At 43.3% G+C, this 17,251-nt stretch overlaps 1 protein-coding gene across 2 annotated transcripts in view; it reads left to right on the top strand.

Moving 5' to 3' along the window:
- Afg3l2 (AFG3 like matrix AAA peptidase subunit 2) overlaps positions 1–17,251 on the top strand; it is a 138,911-nt gene that overhangs the window by 66,113 nt on the left and 55,547 nt on the right. For both annotated transcript variants that reach the window (XM_050193342.2, XM_050193343.2), the window contains exons 7-8: positions 3,877–4,053; positions 13,762–13,864. In XM_050193342.2, the coding sequence (XP_050049299.1) occupies positions 3,877–4,053; positions 13,762–13,864 (280 nt within the window). The remainder of the gene's footprint in view (positions 1–3,876; positions 4,054–13,761; positions 13,865–17,251) is intronic.

A 17,251-nucleotide genomic window follows, 5' to 3' on the forward strand; every position in this document is an offset into this window, starting at 1 on the left:
GATGTTGGCTCCTAGGGCTCGTTGTGTAGGCAGCGCGGAGGCAGCAGTATGGCAGCACCAATGAAGGCTACCAGCGTCGCCTCCATGATTGGAGGCCATGCTATAGTTTGCTGTTATAGTAAAAGTTGAACCCACGGAACTGACACAATAAGTACCTAGACGGTGTTGCTATTCCTTACTGGTATGTTGTAGCACCTGAGATATATAGGTTACAGAAAGAAGCACTACTTTATTATCGTCATAAATTGCCTGTGCGAGAAGTCACAGTGCTTCTGGCTTTAGGTCACCATTTCACTTTCTTTATGGGTGTGTTCAAGCTTGTTCAGGCTGATGGTTACCCAGTGATGCTGCCAGCTGAAGCAACTGAAGTTTTTGCAGTGTGTGGAGGACGAAGGCTTTCAGTCGCTTCGAGTAAAGTGCAATAAATATTGGTTTAATGCACCTATAAAAAATTGTGGGATTTTACGTGCCAAAACCACTATCTGATTATGAGGCACGCCATAGTGGGGGACGCCAGAATAATTTGGACCACCTGGGATTCTTTAACGTCCACCTAAGTACATGGGTGTTTTTGCATTTTGCCCAAAATGCGGCCGCCGTGGCCAGGATTTGATCCCACGACCTCGTGCTTAGCAGCCCAACACCATAGCCACTAAGCAACCACAGCGGGTGGTTTACTGCGCCTAAGAGGAGTAGCGGTTGATTTTCTTTTCTGCAGTAATTTAAAAACTGTTTACGGAAACTTGGTACCCTGAAATGGGTAAGTTCAGCATTTCGCCATGAGTGTACATGCGCGTATCATTTAATTATGGTGACTGAGTTAAAATAAGTGCATATTATGTATTGGTGCAACGAATATACTAATTGTTTCTTCGAAACCTGCGTAAAGTAGGGGGTACGGCTTATACAAAAGTGTGACTTATGATCTGGAAAATGCAGTATATCTGAAATCAATTGTTTGAATAATACTTCCTGTTCACCACCCTCTCAGTACCTAGGAGTTAGATTAGAGGGAAACATTTTTCTTTGCATGAAATGCTTTTTTTTTATTTACTAATAAGTTAACCAGGGGTGGGAACACTTTGCCAATGGCACCATTTTGATACTCTAGCAAATGGCTGCATGAAATTGCACCGAAAGCAGAAAAATGACTGAAATTGCGCCGTGCTGTGCCAGAACACCCTTGACGGCTTTGGCTTTGGGAGGTGTCAGCGAAGGATCGCTGGCGTGGTGCAGGGTGTTGTGTCATTGGTCTCGGAGCACATGTAAAGGTAACTTTCGCATTTTGGCTGCCAGTGGCACAAACAGCCGCACCAAATTTGTCCCCCGAAAAACTAATGCTCATGCACTTGTTACCACAAAAACGTGCATGAGCATTCACGCATGCTGGTTGCACATCTTGTTTTATTTAGTTTTGCTTTGACTTACACCAACTCCATGAGAGTTGCACTTGATCGCGGTGTGTAGCGCCACGATCTACGGTGATCGTGAATTCTGATATCGCATCAATTGCAGTTTGGCACAGTGTATTCAAAAATGTGCAAACAGAGAGGGTGAGTGACAATGTAAGGCATTAAGGAAAAGGAGAGACCAAGAACAGAAGAATGACGCCCACTTTAGCTGATTGAGGGGGCTTACACCCAATCACTCAATGTGAACTCCAGATCCCTAGGTGCTTCTAGTGAGTCTAGTGAGTGGCAAAGCAAAGTCATGCACAAGCAGAATCTTGGTTTGAGCTAGTTGGCACTGTCATATATCTCAAACCACTGTGAGTTCACTAACCCTAGCTTCTTCACAACTTCTCGTGGAATACACCTCTAGTGGCTTCACCAGCACTTAATACAAAAATAGTATAAAAAATACCTTTAAGCTGCTCTTCACTTATTTAATGCTGCAAAATGCAAATCTTTGTGACTGTTACCCTCCTCAGTTATAATAATGCTCTAAATTAAAATTTGCATATGTGAGACAGCTACAAAAATAAGATATATGTGCTACAAACTACTCCCAAATCAGAATTTGTCTGCACCAATCTGCTTCAAAATGGAATTTCATCTGCTCCAAATAGTGCTACAAAATGATTGGGCATTCCCACCCCACGTAAACACAATAGTTTGACTATAATTTTGTCAGAAGGAGAGTGATGCAACATGTTTTTATATTCTTTTTACTGTTGAAGAGGAGTTACATGCCAGATTTTAGGAGAACTTAAGTGCTTTTTTTATTTTTGAGGAAAAGCAACCTTAGCAAATTGACAGAAGTAGCGAATTTAAAAAAGTTTCTTTTGCTGCTTGGCCATTGAAAATTGGGGTATCTCTTTGTGACATAAACAGCTATTTATGTATGTGGCAAATTTTTAGATGCTATGGTGTAAAACAAAAGATAAGAAATAATGAAGTTGGGGATATTTTCAATATGCACCACATTTTATATTTTTTTAAAGTAATCTGCTTTGTCAAGGCACCACACCCTGATTTATTTTACTTTTCGTTACTAGCGGCATGAAACATTTTATTTTCATGGCTATTATTTTACTTGTGGCATGGCATTGAAAATTGGAAAATACACTTTCTTGTGAAGGCTTTGCTTTTGCCTGGTATACTTTTAAAAACTTTAAGTGCAGCTTTCTTTGACTTTTTCCTCCCACTTTGTGACTGATGGCTGTGGCTGTATTGCACAATGGGCAGGTTCCGGAGATAGGTCAAGCCTGTATACCGGATATAGTACAAACTGAGGTGGCCCAGGGTGGCAGGCAATGTACATATGCTAAGACATAACTTCCAACACAAGCATGCTGTTGTTGTCACGTTGTCACCATCATTTCACTGTTACTTTGGTGCCTTCATTCTTCGTAGTCATCGTCTCACTGTTGTCATTGTGTCATCTTTGTGCAGTTGTTCATCTCTTGTTATTAGTGCAGTCGTTGTCATTATGTTGTCACCTTCATGTCATCGTAATTTCTCATTTCCACGCTGCCGTCATCATGCCTTCGTCATTAAGCCATGGTTGTCATCCCATCATCATGTTGTCATTGTCGTTCTGTTGTCATGCCGCCGTAATAATTTTTTAGTCGTTCCACAGTCGACATCATTCTGAAGTCATCAAGTTGTTGTAATTCCTTTGTCATCATGCCATTGTCATTCCTTCGTCGTCATGTGTGTGATCTGCATGTCGGAGTGGGATAAGCTTAAATTGAGGGAGACATTTCCCAATGAAAATGTGTCAAACTTGATCATGTGCTCTTTATTTGCAAATGGTTTTCTAAACAAGAACTGCTTTCTTTGCAAACACCAATGAAAGCTTCGCTTAAGCTGATTCTCTCAGGGCGGGGGATCAGCATATCTATTTTTTTTCGGGTAAACTGCCTGCTATTTGGTGAAATCAATTTTAATTTTGTGCTTTGGATGATGCATGTGCAATATATATAAAATTATGGAAAAAAAAAGAAAGAAAAGGGAAATGTACAACTTATTTTGGTCTCTCATATAATTGCCTTGTTCTCATCTTACATGCCTATTCACTTTCAGGGTCATGGTCGAGTGTTTTTACTTGAGAACTGAGTTATTAAATGCGATAAATGAGAATTGAACAACTGCTTATTCGTAGCGAGCATAAATGCTACAATTAAGTGCAGGAAAATGTGGTTTCATTGCAGTTCGAATTTTCTGCCATGCAGTGAGAAGTGTGTTAATAAATGCATTAAAATGACAATTAACTGCTTGTTGATGTTATAATTAAGTACAGGAAAATGTAGTTTCACTGCAGTTGGAATTTTTTGCCATGCAGTGAAAACTGTATTGGCTCTTAGTGCTAAAAGCCGAAGTCACCGTAGCCGAAAGGAAAAGCATGGCAGTACAAAGTGGTTTTCTCTTCCAGGTCGAGCATTATTGGTATCCTGCCAACGCTGCTCCTATTTGGCTTCCTCTTTTGGACAATGCGACGATCTGCAGGGTTCATGGGGGGCGGTGGGGCAAGAAGAGGAGGTGGCATCTTTGGCATGGGGGAGACAACAGCTAAGCTGATTAATCCCAATGACATAGGAGTCAAATTCAAGTGAGTTTCACACCTGAACTTACAATGGTGAATTGTGAGACACAAAAATTGGGGCTTTTGTGCCTTTGTGGGAAATAAAGAGGCAAACATTATGCTGTCAAATCTTGATAATTCGAAATCAAGGGGGCCTGAAAATTTGTTTGAATTAAAGAAAAGTTTGAGTTGAATGGAGGACTTACCTGCAGTGGTGCATGTGCACTGAGCTAACGCATGAGTGGGAAGTTGCACAAGATTTATTCACACATATTTACAAATTACGATCAGTTATTAGGCGTATTGGTGCTCATACTGTGATAGGAGGCGGCGGATGCATGCGTGCATAATAAAAGGAAACGTCCCGTGACAATTGCCCCCTTGGAACTTATGGTATGCTTCACCGTGTAAGACTGCTGTACAGGGGCGAAGTTGACTTTCGGTAACCGGCACTACGCATTTCGCCGTGCTTTCCGCGCTCCGGAGACATTGGTGAGGATTACAAAGATGGAGTTGGTGCCATTGCTAAACAACCCACACAGAAAGAAATGTTTTTTTCTGTCTGTTACCTGTGCACTGATGCAATGGATATATTTGCTGTATTGTGTGCACATATCATGTCTGAAAAATCGAGCTTGACAGAAAGTCAAAAAATTTGAGCAGGCATGATGAGGTGAAGCATTGCATGATGTGAAGAGGTATAGCCAACAAAAACAAAAGTCTATGGACCTCAGGATCTCGGAAAATGTTGAATTTCCAAGCAGCCTGTAACAGTAGCCAGTGAAACCGTACATAAAAGTGTTGCTTGCATATACTAGCAGAGGCTGGAAATACAAATACCAGGCTGCATTGTGAGGCTGTGGAGATATGCAGCTTTTTCTCAGATCCCGTAGTTCATAAACATTTGTGGTTGACTGTACATGATGTACAAAAGCATGATGTGAAGCATTGGGTAAACGTTGTACTGATAAAGAGAATATCTTCCAGGCCTTCATCTGAGAACTGAACTGAAATCAATGTTGGCATACTAACTTGGTGTTCTCTTTAATCAGTTTGGACTATACTGCACATGTTTATTCCTAGGTAACAAAGATATTGACAGCTGGTAGCGTACTTTTTACGCGATAGAGAGTTTTAGCGTGTCCGGTCTTCTGGTATATACGCAGGTGGATTACTGGGCCAGTGGAGGCTTAAACATGAGCGGCTGAATTGCTGGCACTGAGCTCAATGAGTCAAACAAAGAGCTAATATAGTAGCCAAGTGTATTCTATTTCGCTGCTGGTGTAAATTTTTGAAAGTGGTGTAATTGTGCGGATGTTGCCTTTTTAAATCTTTGGTCTTTTTGACAAGAACATTCATGGAATGAAAATGTCTTTATGGGGCATTGTGGTCAGATGAAGCGTCACAAGATGTTGCTACCAGCGTCCAGTAATATGGTATTACGCAAATGCCCTTGCGTATTCCGAATACCTGGCATGCTAAAGTTCTCTAATGAGAGTAGACTCGCGAGCATTTGCAGCAGCTGCTTTTCTTGCATGTGCACAATATCTGTAGGCATTTAAGTTTGTGTTAAAATTTTTGATATTGGATTCAATATTCTGGTTTTCTTCTTGATTCATATTGAAATCTACTATTTTGTATTTGACCCCTACTTTGGAAGTTTTATCTAATCCTTCACATTTTTTGAGACAGATGCTGTAATAGGTTTTGCGAAACATCTCATTGGCTGACAACAGAGGGAACCCAGCCATTAACTACATAAATGTCGTATGCTAATGGCAGCTCGTAATAAAGCCAATGTAACTGGAGCACTTCTGGTTTATTGTGTGAAAAAAAAAAAAGCTAATGGATGCATTATGCTGACATCTACACATTAAAAATATCTGCAGGCCTTCATTGTATAATTCAGCTGTATTTTCTTGCCAAATACTAGATATTGCTTCTTGTCCATATTGTGCATTGCAAGCTGTGTGCTGCATACTGTGTTTGCTATTTTATTGCTATGTTAAATTAATTTTTACAGTGCAGCTGTGCACTGTTTTTAAACCTGTGTTCACGTTCGTTTATATTTTTTTATTTACAGTACCCCTAAAGATCCTCAGCATGAGGGTCTTTAAACTCAGTAGCAGAGATTTGCATAACACCACCATGGCACAGTCCAGCAGACATAAAAACGCAGAAAAACACAGGGGAAATTCTAACATCGTAGCAAAGACAAAGAGGAATACCATTAAGCACCAGAAACATGAATGCAGTATGGATACAAGAATAAAGTATTTACATAAAAACAGTGCAAACAGGTCAAAACAGGGTTAATTTTAGCAAAGTCAAAAGTTGGGTGTTATGAATGCATGTATGTTCTTGAAATCATATCTCCTTACAATGGGGATGTTTGGTAAGAGGACATCTCAGTGCTTTATTGGGCGTAGCATAAACAGGCTGCGTAAAAGGATGTGTGATGTATTAGGTTTTTATTATGATGACCTTAGCATGGAAGAATGGCTGATACTAGAGTGGCTGATGCATGCTCATTTTTTGGTTCAATAAGTGTAGCCCAAGTGAGCTCTTGAATGTTTATTGGGAGCTTATTCGATGTTGCATCTGCCAACGTGTATTGAGCAGTTGGCTATTGCAGAGCTGACTCAGTATACCTAAAGCTAGGATTTTCTTATAGCTCCAGTGTTGTTTTGGGATATTAAAATAATAACTCAATCGATCAATTGATTGGCTGCACAAACACATATGTGCTTGTGATATGCAACTGTTACCTGGCGTAGTATTTCAGTGGAATTGTGAGGTTGTGTATATAATGAAACCATTGTCAGACCTGCAGTGGTTCCTTGGAAAACAGTTGTACATCGTAAATCGCACATTTTGCTTATTATCGAATTCTTAGACACTGAGAAAAGCTACTGCACAGCAAAATGATATGAATATCGTGTAGGGCTACACAGCAGTGCTACCTTTTTTCGTGAATATCAAAAAGGACCTCACGACAAGTCCCTGTGCATCCTTATATAAGCTATAAATAAATAAATAAATAAATAAATAAATAAATAGAAACAAATTGCAGAAAAGTTATGGTGCACTGCATACTTTTATCATATATTCCTTCTTGTTGAATTATCCTTGTTTTCATATCTCCTTGTGCCAAATAAGTCTGACCATTAAAAATTTGGTTTCACCCCAGTTCTTGTACATGAAAACACAGCTGCTGAAGAGATTAAGAATTTTAATTTCTTCAGTGAGTTTTGTCAAGTTTACAGAATCTAGAACGAACAGTGAAAGTAGTGAACTTGCTACATGACAACACAGTGACACCAAGCATAAGCACCCAGCCCACTACCATCAAACTTGTTTTACTATAACAATTTACATGTTTTATTCAAACTTGCAGCACAGGCGGAATCAGAAGTGTTCCAAGAAGTATGCGTGATGTTCTAAATATCATTGACATCAGTGCTTTTGCTTTTGATGCACTGTCTTGGCATTTGCTATTGTGCACATGATGCCTGAAGGAGATATAGTAAAGGAAAGAATCTTTGAGATACTAAGTGAAAATACAGTCAAGTCTGTTTTAACAATTCCACACATAATGATCTATGGGTTATAATGACCAGATTTCGATCACACTACAAATTTCAGACTGTATTCATTGACATTATGTCTAGGTATAATGGCAACTTTTCAAAGCGTCATAATGGATCAATGAACAAGACACCCTTGGTCACATGTCTCGGTAATGTCGGGAGTGTAAAATGTTCTTCTAGAAAAGATGGCTAGGTGTCACTATGGGACAAAGTATCGCTCAAAAGTCTTTACATATGGGGGTGTGTCCATACAGTTGAAAACACTCTTTTTACATTATATGCAGGGTTGAGCAGTGGTGAAAGTGCAATGCTGGTCTTTTACACCGTCAGATAGGCTTGAACGGAGAAAATTAAGTTTTGCTTGCTTGGCTGATGTCTATGAATATGCACAATGATTTTCATCAATGGTGGATTCAGCATTGCTTGGTCTCAATAATGTATTGCCACCTACATACCCAATTTTTTTTATTGCTTTAGGCACATTGCACACTGTGCACAGGAAATGTTTTGTTGCACTCTTGCCCAAGGAAACCACTTTGACTAATGAATTACTGACTCAAGGTCCACAGACTGTGAACTTTGAGTCATTGAATTCACAGTTACGGTAATGAAGCCATAGTGAAGCTGTCTGTTGCTACTGTTATTGAAGACCTCCATTGCTCTGAAGTTATTTTTACACATCCTTGCATTTCTGCTATGCATTTTTATTGGTCATGCATATGACAAGTTGTATCGGAAGTAAAAGCATTGCTTTGGAATTGTTACCAGCCATTCCCGTGTACATGGAGAAGATGCAAGCGAGGGGATGAAGAGGATCGAAGAAGCACTCGTGTGGTTGTTGTTCCGCCATCTCGGCTTCTCTCTCTATATTTTACATAAATACATTTTCCATTGTTTTTTTGCCTAGTCTTATCTTTGTCAAATTTTTGGTGGAGCTGCGGAGGTACCAACTCGATGCAACGGAGCTCTGCAGCGGCTGACATGTGGCTCTTCCCACAATGACAGAAGAGACGGTTCCTGCTGCAACAGTGGCAACGTCAACGATTGTCGTTGCCCAGCCAAGAGACCTAGGCACGTTTTGTGGAACTGATGATGTCGACATTGAAGAGTGGTTGGCAGTCTACAAGCGTGCAAGTAAGAACAACCGATGGGATGATACGGTCATGTTGGCTTACATCCTATTTTATCCTCAAGCGACAGCAAGGGTCTGGTTCCAGAATCATGAAGAGAAAATTGGAAGCTGGGACACCTGCAAGGAAAAGATGTGTGCTCTTTTTAGTAAGTCTCTTGGCCGCGAAGGAGGAGCTAGCATCACGTGCCCAAACATCAATGGAATCCTTCGTGTCTTAATACAGGACACGATGTGCTGGCCCTTTGCCACAAAGTGGATGATGGTATATATGGCCAAGCATGAGAAAGTGGGACATGTCCTAGAAGGGATAGCAGATGGTTCATTCAGTGTTAATCTTCAAGTACTGTGACACGGTGGATGCTATCATTGATGAGTGCAAGCGTTTTGAAAACACCAAAAGCCGACGCGTTGCCTATCAGTTCACCCGACTTCCCCACACGGCAGCAACATCGTCATGCGAAGACGTACCTGCGTTACAGCTGCTGCTAACCACGCAACATGTGACGAAGATCATTGGCGTGAACTTGAGGCTATATCTCCTGCTTCCCAGTGCCCCCGTGCCTGCGAGTCCAGCGCTACCATGATACCACTTGTCCAAGTCATCGTTTGTCAGGAGCTATCGAATGCTGGCCTGGACTATGTGTGCCCCTTCGCTTTCTCCCGCCCAACTGACCATTTCCCAGGTTCCTATGCCCAAGGCCAGAGGCTACGTCACCGCAATCCGGCCGTGTGGAGGACTGTTGACGACCGGCCCATTTGCTCTAATTGCCGTCGGATTCGTAACGTCGTCCGCTATTGCAATAACCAGTGGTCTTGGCCCCATGCGCCCTATGCACCTAACCGTCGCCCTGAGACCGATCCTGGCCGCTTCCAGCCTTACCGAGAGTCCCCTCAGGCCAACAGTGATGACGCTCCAACCATATCACACTGTCATTTACCGTCTTCGTGTGGCCACCAGTACCATTTGCCGTTATCTCGTTGCCCATCATCTTGCTCTCCACAATTCCGCCGCCCTCCATTGCCAATTGGACATCTGCCCCCAGAAAACTAGACGATGCAGCTTCCGGAGGTGAAGCTGCATTGACGACTCGTCTGCAAAATCCTCTGACCAGAGTGCTGACTAGACGCAACTTAATTGACGTTAAGGTGGATGGTACACTTGTCACTGCTCTCTTGACACGGGGGCTCATATACCGGTAATGCATTCGGAGCTTCGCCGTCGGCTTAAGAAGGTCCTCTTGCTACCCACGTTACTATTCATCAGAGTCGCTGACGGGGAAACGCTTCACGCCCTTGGTATATGCTCCACACGAATAAGTATTGCCGGCTGCTGTACGACTGCATTACTTGCTGTGCTCGAGCACTGCTTCCATCAGCTCATCCTAGGCATGGACTTGAAGACCTCCATTGTACCTGCCCACTCCACCCTTATCGATTGTGGAACTGGATTGCTTCATCTTAACCTACCTTGCTACTGTGACGCTCCGCCTGCCCGTCAACTGGGTTTGTTCCGTGGATTACATCCGTCTGGCACCTCAATCCATTACATATGTGGACCTGATGTCTGTCCCTTCTATTCCCGATGGCGATTATGTCCTGACTCCCATTGCTGATGTTCTATTGGCCAGAAATGTAGCCATTCCCCATACCATTCTCACTGTTTCTAATAACCGTGTGTCCCTTCCCGTCTTGAACTTCAGCTGGTGCACGCAACTTATCCCAAATGGCATGACTCTGGCGAATGTCTCTTCTGTCAATGAGTATGCCATTTCTACATTAGTTGCCGGCGATCCTTCGCTCCCCACTGCTTTCCCCACCTCAAGCCATACAGCCGATTGTGATATTACCAAGATGATCACGCCTGACCTCCTTCCAGCACAGGCTGCCAATATCAAGCACATGTTGATGTCTTATCGCGACATCTTTGACTTTGATGACAGCTCTTTGGGCCAGACATCTGTCGTCACTCACTGTATCCATACTGGAGACACCAGCCCCATTAGATGATGTCCTTATCATGTGTCCCATGTTGAACAGCAAGTAATTCAGCGCGAGGTCTAAACAATGCTCGCAAAAGACGTTATTGAACCTTCTTGGAGTCCCTGCCCATCACCGGTCGTGCTAGTAAAGAAGGACGGTAGCTGGCGCTTCTGCGTAGATTACTGTAACTTGAACAAAGTCACGTGAAAGGACGTCTACCCTCTGCCGAGAATCGGTGATGCTCTCGGCTGTCTCCAGTGGTCTACCTACTTCTCCTTCATCAACCTACAGTCAGGATACTGGCAGATTCCTGTAGATGACCTGGACTGCTAAAAGACCGCATTCGTTACACCGGATGAACTTCTTCAATTTAAGGGGATGCCATTTGGCTTGTGTAATGCCTCAGCAACGTTTGAAAGGATGATGGACTCTCTCCTCCGTGGCTACAAAAGGTCCACATGTTTTTGTTATCTAGATGATGTCATCGTTTTTTCTCCGACATTTAAGAGCCACTTTACACACCTGTCGGCAGTTCTTGATGTTTTCCGACGAGCAGGCCTACAGCTAAACTTATCAAAATGCAGTTTTGGCCGTCATGAAATCATTGCTCGGCCATCTTGTCAGTGCTCGTGGCGTACAGCCTGATACCAACAAAATTCGTGTCGTGAAAAATTTTCCAGTACCACATTCGACCAAAGACATCTGCAGCTTCGTTGGCCTATGTTCTTATTTTAGACGCTTCGTCAAGAATTTCGCTGTCATAGCCCATCCCTTAACAGAACCCCTGAAGAAGGACATATCATTTTCGTGGGGTCCTGAACAAGCTGATGCCTTATCATTACTTATCACCTCACCCATCTTGGCCCATTTTGTCCTGTCTGTGGCCACTGAAGTTCGTACCAATGCTAGCGGACACGGCATCAGCGCTGTCCTTGCCCAGAGGCAACAAGGACAAGACCGCGTCATCACTTATGCCAGTCATCTCCTCTCCCCTTCAGAGCGCAAGTTTTCCGTCACTGAACGGGAATGCCTCGCTTTAGTTTGGGCGGTTGTAAAATTTCGACCATACTTGTTTGGCCATGCATTTTCGGTCATCACAAACCACCATGCACTATGCTGGTTGTCCTCCTTTAAAGACCCCACTCGACGACTTGGTTGCTAAGCATTGAAGTTTCAGGAGTACACCTTTGATGTCAGTTACAAGTCCAGCCGAATGCACCAGGATGCTGACTGCCTCTCCCGTCATCCAGTGAATCCTCCAGACTCCGCTTCCCACGATGCCGACGCGTGCATCCTCGCTATTTCTGACTTTAATGATATCCAGAAGGCACAGCTGAGTGATGCATACTTGCGCTCCATAATCCACCAGCTACGCTTTCGCCAATACGACCCATCTCTCCACCTGTTTGTGCTCCGGGATGGTATTCTCTACCGACACAATACTAACTCTGACAGCTCAGACTTTCTGCTTGTACTTCCTACATCCCTCTGTTACATTGTGCTCCAACAGCTGGGCATCTTGGAATGTCCCGTACATACAAATGAGTGTGGTGTGTTTTTCTGGCCAGGCCTTTACCAATCTATATGTCGGTATGTTGCTGCTTGTGAGTCCTGCCAGCGTAGCAAGCGCCCGTTCTTGTTACCCGCCGGTCTGCTTCAGCCTATCAAGATCCCAACTGTCCCATTGTACCGCGTGGGCCTAGACCTGGTTGGACCATTCTCGACTTCTTTTGCGGGGAACAAGTGGATTGCCGTGGCCACTGACTACACCACACAGTATGCCATCACCTGGGTACTGCCGACAAGCTGTGCCACTGACGTTGCAGACTTTCTGCTTCATGACATCATTCTCCACCATGGCACGCCACGACAGCTGCCTACTGATTGGGGTCGTTCATTTCTTTCGAAAGTTGTAGATGACTTCCTTCGTTCGTGTTCCACATGTCACAAGCTAACCACAGCCTACCATCCACTAGCAAATGGACTCACCGAACGTCTTAATCGCAAGCTGACCGCAATGCTTGCTATATACGTTTCCGCAGATCATCGTGATTGGGACAGAACTTTGCCTTTTATGGCATTCGCGTACAACTCTTCCCGCCACGACACCGCCGGCTTTTCTCCTTTCTACCTGTTGTTTGGCTGCCACCCTATGCTGCCCTTTGAGATTTTCCTGCCATCAGATACCTATGTTCCCACAGAGTACATCCGCAATGCTGCTGCTCGGGCTCAAACAGCTCGCCAGATTACACGGGATCGTCTCTCTGTCTCACAGATATCCCAAAAGGCCTGCTATGACAGCCACCACAAACCCGTTCACTTCTCTCTAGGCTCTTTGGTCCTTCTTTAGACGCCATCCCACCATGTGGGCCTGTCTTCGAAGCTTCTGTCTCGCTACTCTGCCCCTTATATGGCCCTCTACCAGCTCAGTGAAGTCATGTATGAGATCGCCCCGGCGGACGGTAGCTCGTCATCGTCTGTACCATCTAGTGATATCATGCATGTCGCTCGTTTAAAGCCCTGCTTCTCCAACAACAACCCTTCCCTTCCCTAAGCACCGAGACGGCACTCCCACTGGCAGGGGTCATATGTTACAAGCCATTCCCGTACATTGGAGAAGGCTTAAGCAAGGGAAGGAAGACAAGGATTGAAGAAGTGCTTGTGTGGTTGTTGTTCCGCCATCTTGGCTTCTCTTTGTATATGTTACCGAAATACATTTTCCCTTTTGTTTTGCCTAGTCTTATCCCCATCACAGAATTAATTTGTGTGAGCACTCGCCATGTTAAATGTGGGCAACTGCATTGCCTGCATACACCTTCCTGCTTTCTTCCTATTATTCTTGCCAGTGCTTTTGCAGTGCCACCTTTGTTCACAGACATTGAGGAGTCCTGTACATATTTTATTGTAAAGGTTTGGTAGTGTGTAGAGAGCGTGTTTGTCCAACATTAACTTGTAAGCGAAAAATGTTGCAGACTTCTTTCTTGTGCTGTGTTTTGGTCATGCTACTGCTATGATTTCTTTGCCCCTACTTAGAGATGTTGCTGGTTGTGAAGAAGCAAAAGTGGAGATTATGGAATTTGTCAATTTCTTGAAGAATCCACAGCAGTATATTGAGCTTGGGGCCAAGATTCCAAAGGTATAGTTTGTACTTATTTAGTATTTTGTTTCATGTGAAGTGAGCGAGCAAATGGATTCTTGCAAGTATAGAACCTTAGCCTAGTTTGTCATAAAGGTAGTAGATTAGGTTTTTAAATGAGAGTTCAGTCGTGTACCCCTTTCGTAGGTTAGTTCAGTCCAACCTTTCTGACCTATGCAGGCAAAATGCACATGTAATTACTGTCTGCTTGTGTGTACAACAGAATGTCTCCTTTTCTTTTTCAAACTCAATAGTTGCAATTTGAACATTTGACCTGAATGTTGTTGGATCTCTGAAGATTTTGGCAGCAGCAATATGGCAGCGACTTTTCATTACTTATCATTATGACTCATCATTCAGCAACTGCCCATTATCACAACAGTTCTCAGAAAACAGATGCTCCTGGGTTAGCCTCAAATGATACACATTTCTAGTATATTGCGCTATGATGTGTGTGTGAGGCTAATACAGTCAACGTCCGATTTTTTGGACCCCCTAGGGACTGTGAAAACATCCGAAAAGTAAATTTAAAGGCCTGCCAGTGCAATTATTAGGCATCTAGGTGCTCATACTGTGGCAGGATACTGCTGGTGCGCGCATGTATAATTGAACACATTTTATGTCATGTGGCACTGGCCCCTTTGCACTCTTGGTATGCTTCACCCCAATATATTACGCATGCTGACCGTGCAACACCCCTCTATTGCGGCGAAGCCGACTTTCGGGAACCGGCATTAGGCAATGCTTTAGACCCTTGCCATGCATTCTGCACTTCGACACCATTGGTGAGGATGATGAAGGCAGAGTGACCGCCATTGCCGATAGTGGCGAATCTTTTAAATGAAAAAATACTGCACCGAACAGCAGGAGGCTTGATACTGAAAGTCGAAAGAGCTAGGCCTAATGACAGTGCAAAACTACTATGGCTGCCAGCGGATCGCCGTGTGAAACAATTAAAATGGCAGTGGTAGTAGCATAATCGCTACCGTTTAATGCCATTTCGGATCTGTGGTCATGTTAGGAGGTTAGAAGAATTGTACAGGGAAGGGTTTCAGCATCCAAAATTTCAGCTGTCCTTATACATTGGCGCTATGGGGTACGTGGTGAGGCCTCAAGGGCGTCTGAATAATCAGGCATGTCTGAAAAATTGGTCGTTGGCTGTAAATAGATAATGTATTATAATCGGTAGATGTCGGTATGCGAAATGCAAATGCCTTACCTCACCAAAATTACAAAAGCATACAGCTGTCATGGAAACGATGTCTTCAAGCATTTTCATTGAACAAATATGAGGGAAATAGGCTTGGGCTTTTCTTCTGTTTTTATTCCAGTGCATGAAATAAATTTTGCTTAAAAGTTTCTCCATTTATCATTGTGGTGGTTTGAAGAAAGGCGAAAGAAATAATGAAACATAGTGGAAAAATAAGAACTAAACGATTACTGCGACTGTTCTAGCTTGTTGATGAGTATGAAAGAAACTGAACAGGCTTTTCTAATGAGGTCTAGAGACATAGCTATGCAGAAAAGTTAAATTGTAGTTGTTACAATTCACCAGGCAGTAAAGTTGCCATGAAAAGTGGGACTGATATACCCTATGACCTCATAATCCATGCACGAATGGAAAAAGAAGATAAAGTGCATGTGCTGTACTGCTGGCCTCAGACTGAGCTCAATAGCTCTGAGGGGGAAAAAAAAAAAAGTGTTCTACACTGTTTGGAAGTGCCGACAGTCCACAAGCACTAATACTCGTAAAAAAAAGAAAAGAAAGATGACACACCATACAGCCATAATTGCTTCTGCAACATCACAATTGCAGTAGTGCTTCAGCGAGCCACAAAGAATAAATAAATGAAATAAATAATCATAAAAGAGGAAAAAAAGTGAGGCGCTGCTGTGCTGCTATGATTGGCTGCATTTGTGCGACTTACACTGTGGAGATGCCATACAGCCTTTCCCCCTTCCCGGCTCGTTGAGACATTGCACTGCCATGGTTTATTCTGTTTGTTGTAACCGTTGTCCTCGGTCAGTGTAGGTGTAACAGTGCTGCTCGTTGCTCATTGTTGTGTGGCGCATTGATGTGTGGAGGCGCATTGAGGGCTCTTTCGAGAAGAAAAGAAAAAGTCACAGGAGTGCCACAGAAGAGATCCTGTATACATGTCTGGTTCAGTACCATAAGAGTTGATCAATTTCAACACCTTACTTCTTCATCTACGAAGCGAAACTTGTGCAACTACAGCAGAAAATGCAACTGAGTTTATGTATAGATCCATAGTTATGTCCTCTCCAAGCTAACGCAATACAGTGGCTCGGCATGCATCCAGTATGTTATTTGTGAATACCAGGCCAGATGGTTCCTTGGCATACTTTCAGAGTGCCCTTGAGAAAACAGTTATGCACCCTCCACAATCTTTACGTGCTTGGTGGCAGTTGTAAGTGGATAGCTCCTCTCACAGAGTCCTTACAAAACATCTTTGACTGTAGAAAAAGTGATCATAGTAGCCAAAAGTTCGCTCTAAATGGGATAGTTATGTCTGAACTCGACTTTTTAAATAAATCCTTCCATCCTTCAGTAAATTGCTTGTAGTTAGCTCAGTGTGTCTTGTTTTTTTCCCCATGTCTGTGTCGTGTAGTGTTTTGTTCAATGTTGTCAGCTATAGGTTGGTGGCAAGGCAAGAATGCTGCAGGGGAGGCTCCTCTGGAAAAAAAGCATGATATGCCTCCCCTTTCTTTCCTCCATGCTTCAAGAAATAATAGTTCCCTTGTGGATGCCACTGGTATGAAGAGGGAGTTCCCTAGTTGTTCGGCAACAGTGAGTTCGTTGCGGTCATGCACCACATGTAAAAAAATCCAAAATCAACAAGTGTGGGAACAGAAGAGAGAATGCGCAGCACAAATCGGTCATTTGAATAGGGGATTAAGAGAGGGATTTCAATGACCGCCTGTACAAAGTACCTCCTTGTTAAACTCCCTCTACCTGTGTGGATGTGCGGCACTGCTTGCTGCATTCTTGACCTGTCACTGACTTGATTTTTGTTTTTGGGATCAGACAGATGCTACTTCTAATTCTGCTATGCTCTCTTTTTGCGGTACTTTTACCCTGTGCATTGGAAATTGTTTCCCTGCAAAGAGTGCTTGCAAGGGACAGTGGGGTTCCTTGCAAAGGCTGTTTTAACTGTTTGTATATGGCAGTTGGGCCATCAACTGCTACAGTTAGAAACAAAATGTTTATAACGGTTTCTGTACCAATGGTAAGTGATGATGATCAGTATGGCTACAGTGCCTGCTTCAGAAATAGGCTACCAGATGATGCCTGTGCTCACTTGCATATATTGTGTGCCTGTTCTTGCTATCTTCCTGCTTTGTGTCAGGATAGGGTGTAGAGGGACT

Source organism: Dermacentor andersoni, chromosome 1 (genome assembly GCF_023375885.2).
Source record: "Dermacentor andersoni chromosome 1, qqDerAnde1_hic_scaffold, whole genome shotgun sequence".
In the NCBI taxonomy this organism is placed as follows: Eukaryota; Metazoa; Arthropoda; class Arachnida; order Ixodida; family Ixodidae; genus Dermacentor; species Dermacentor andersoni.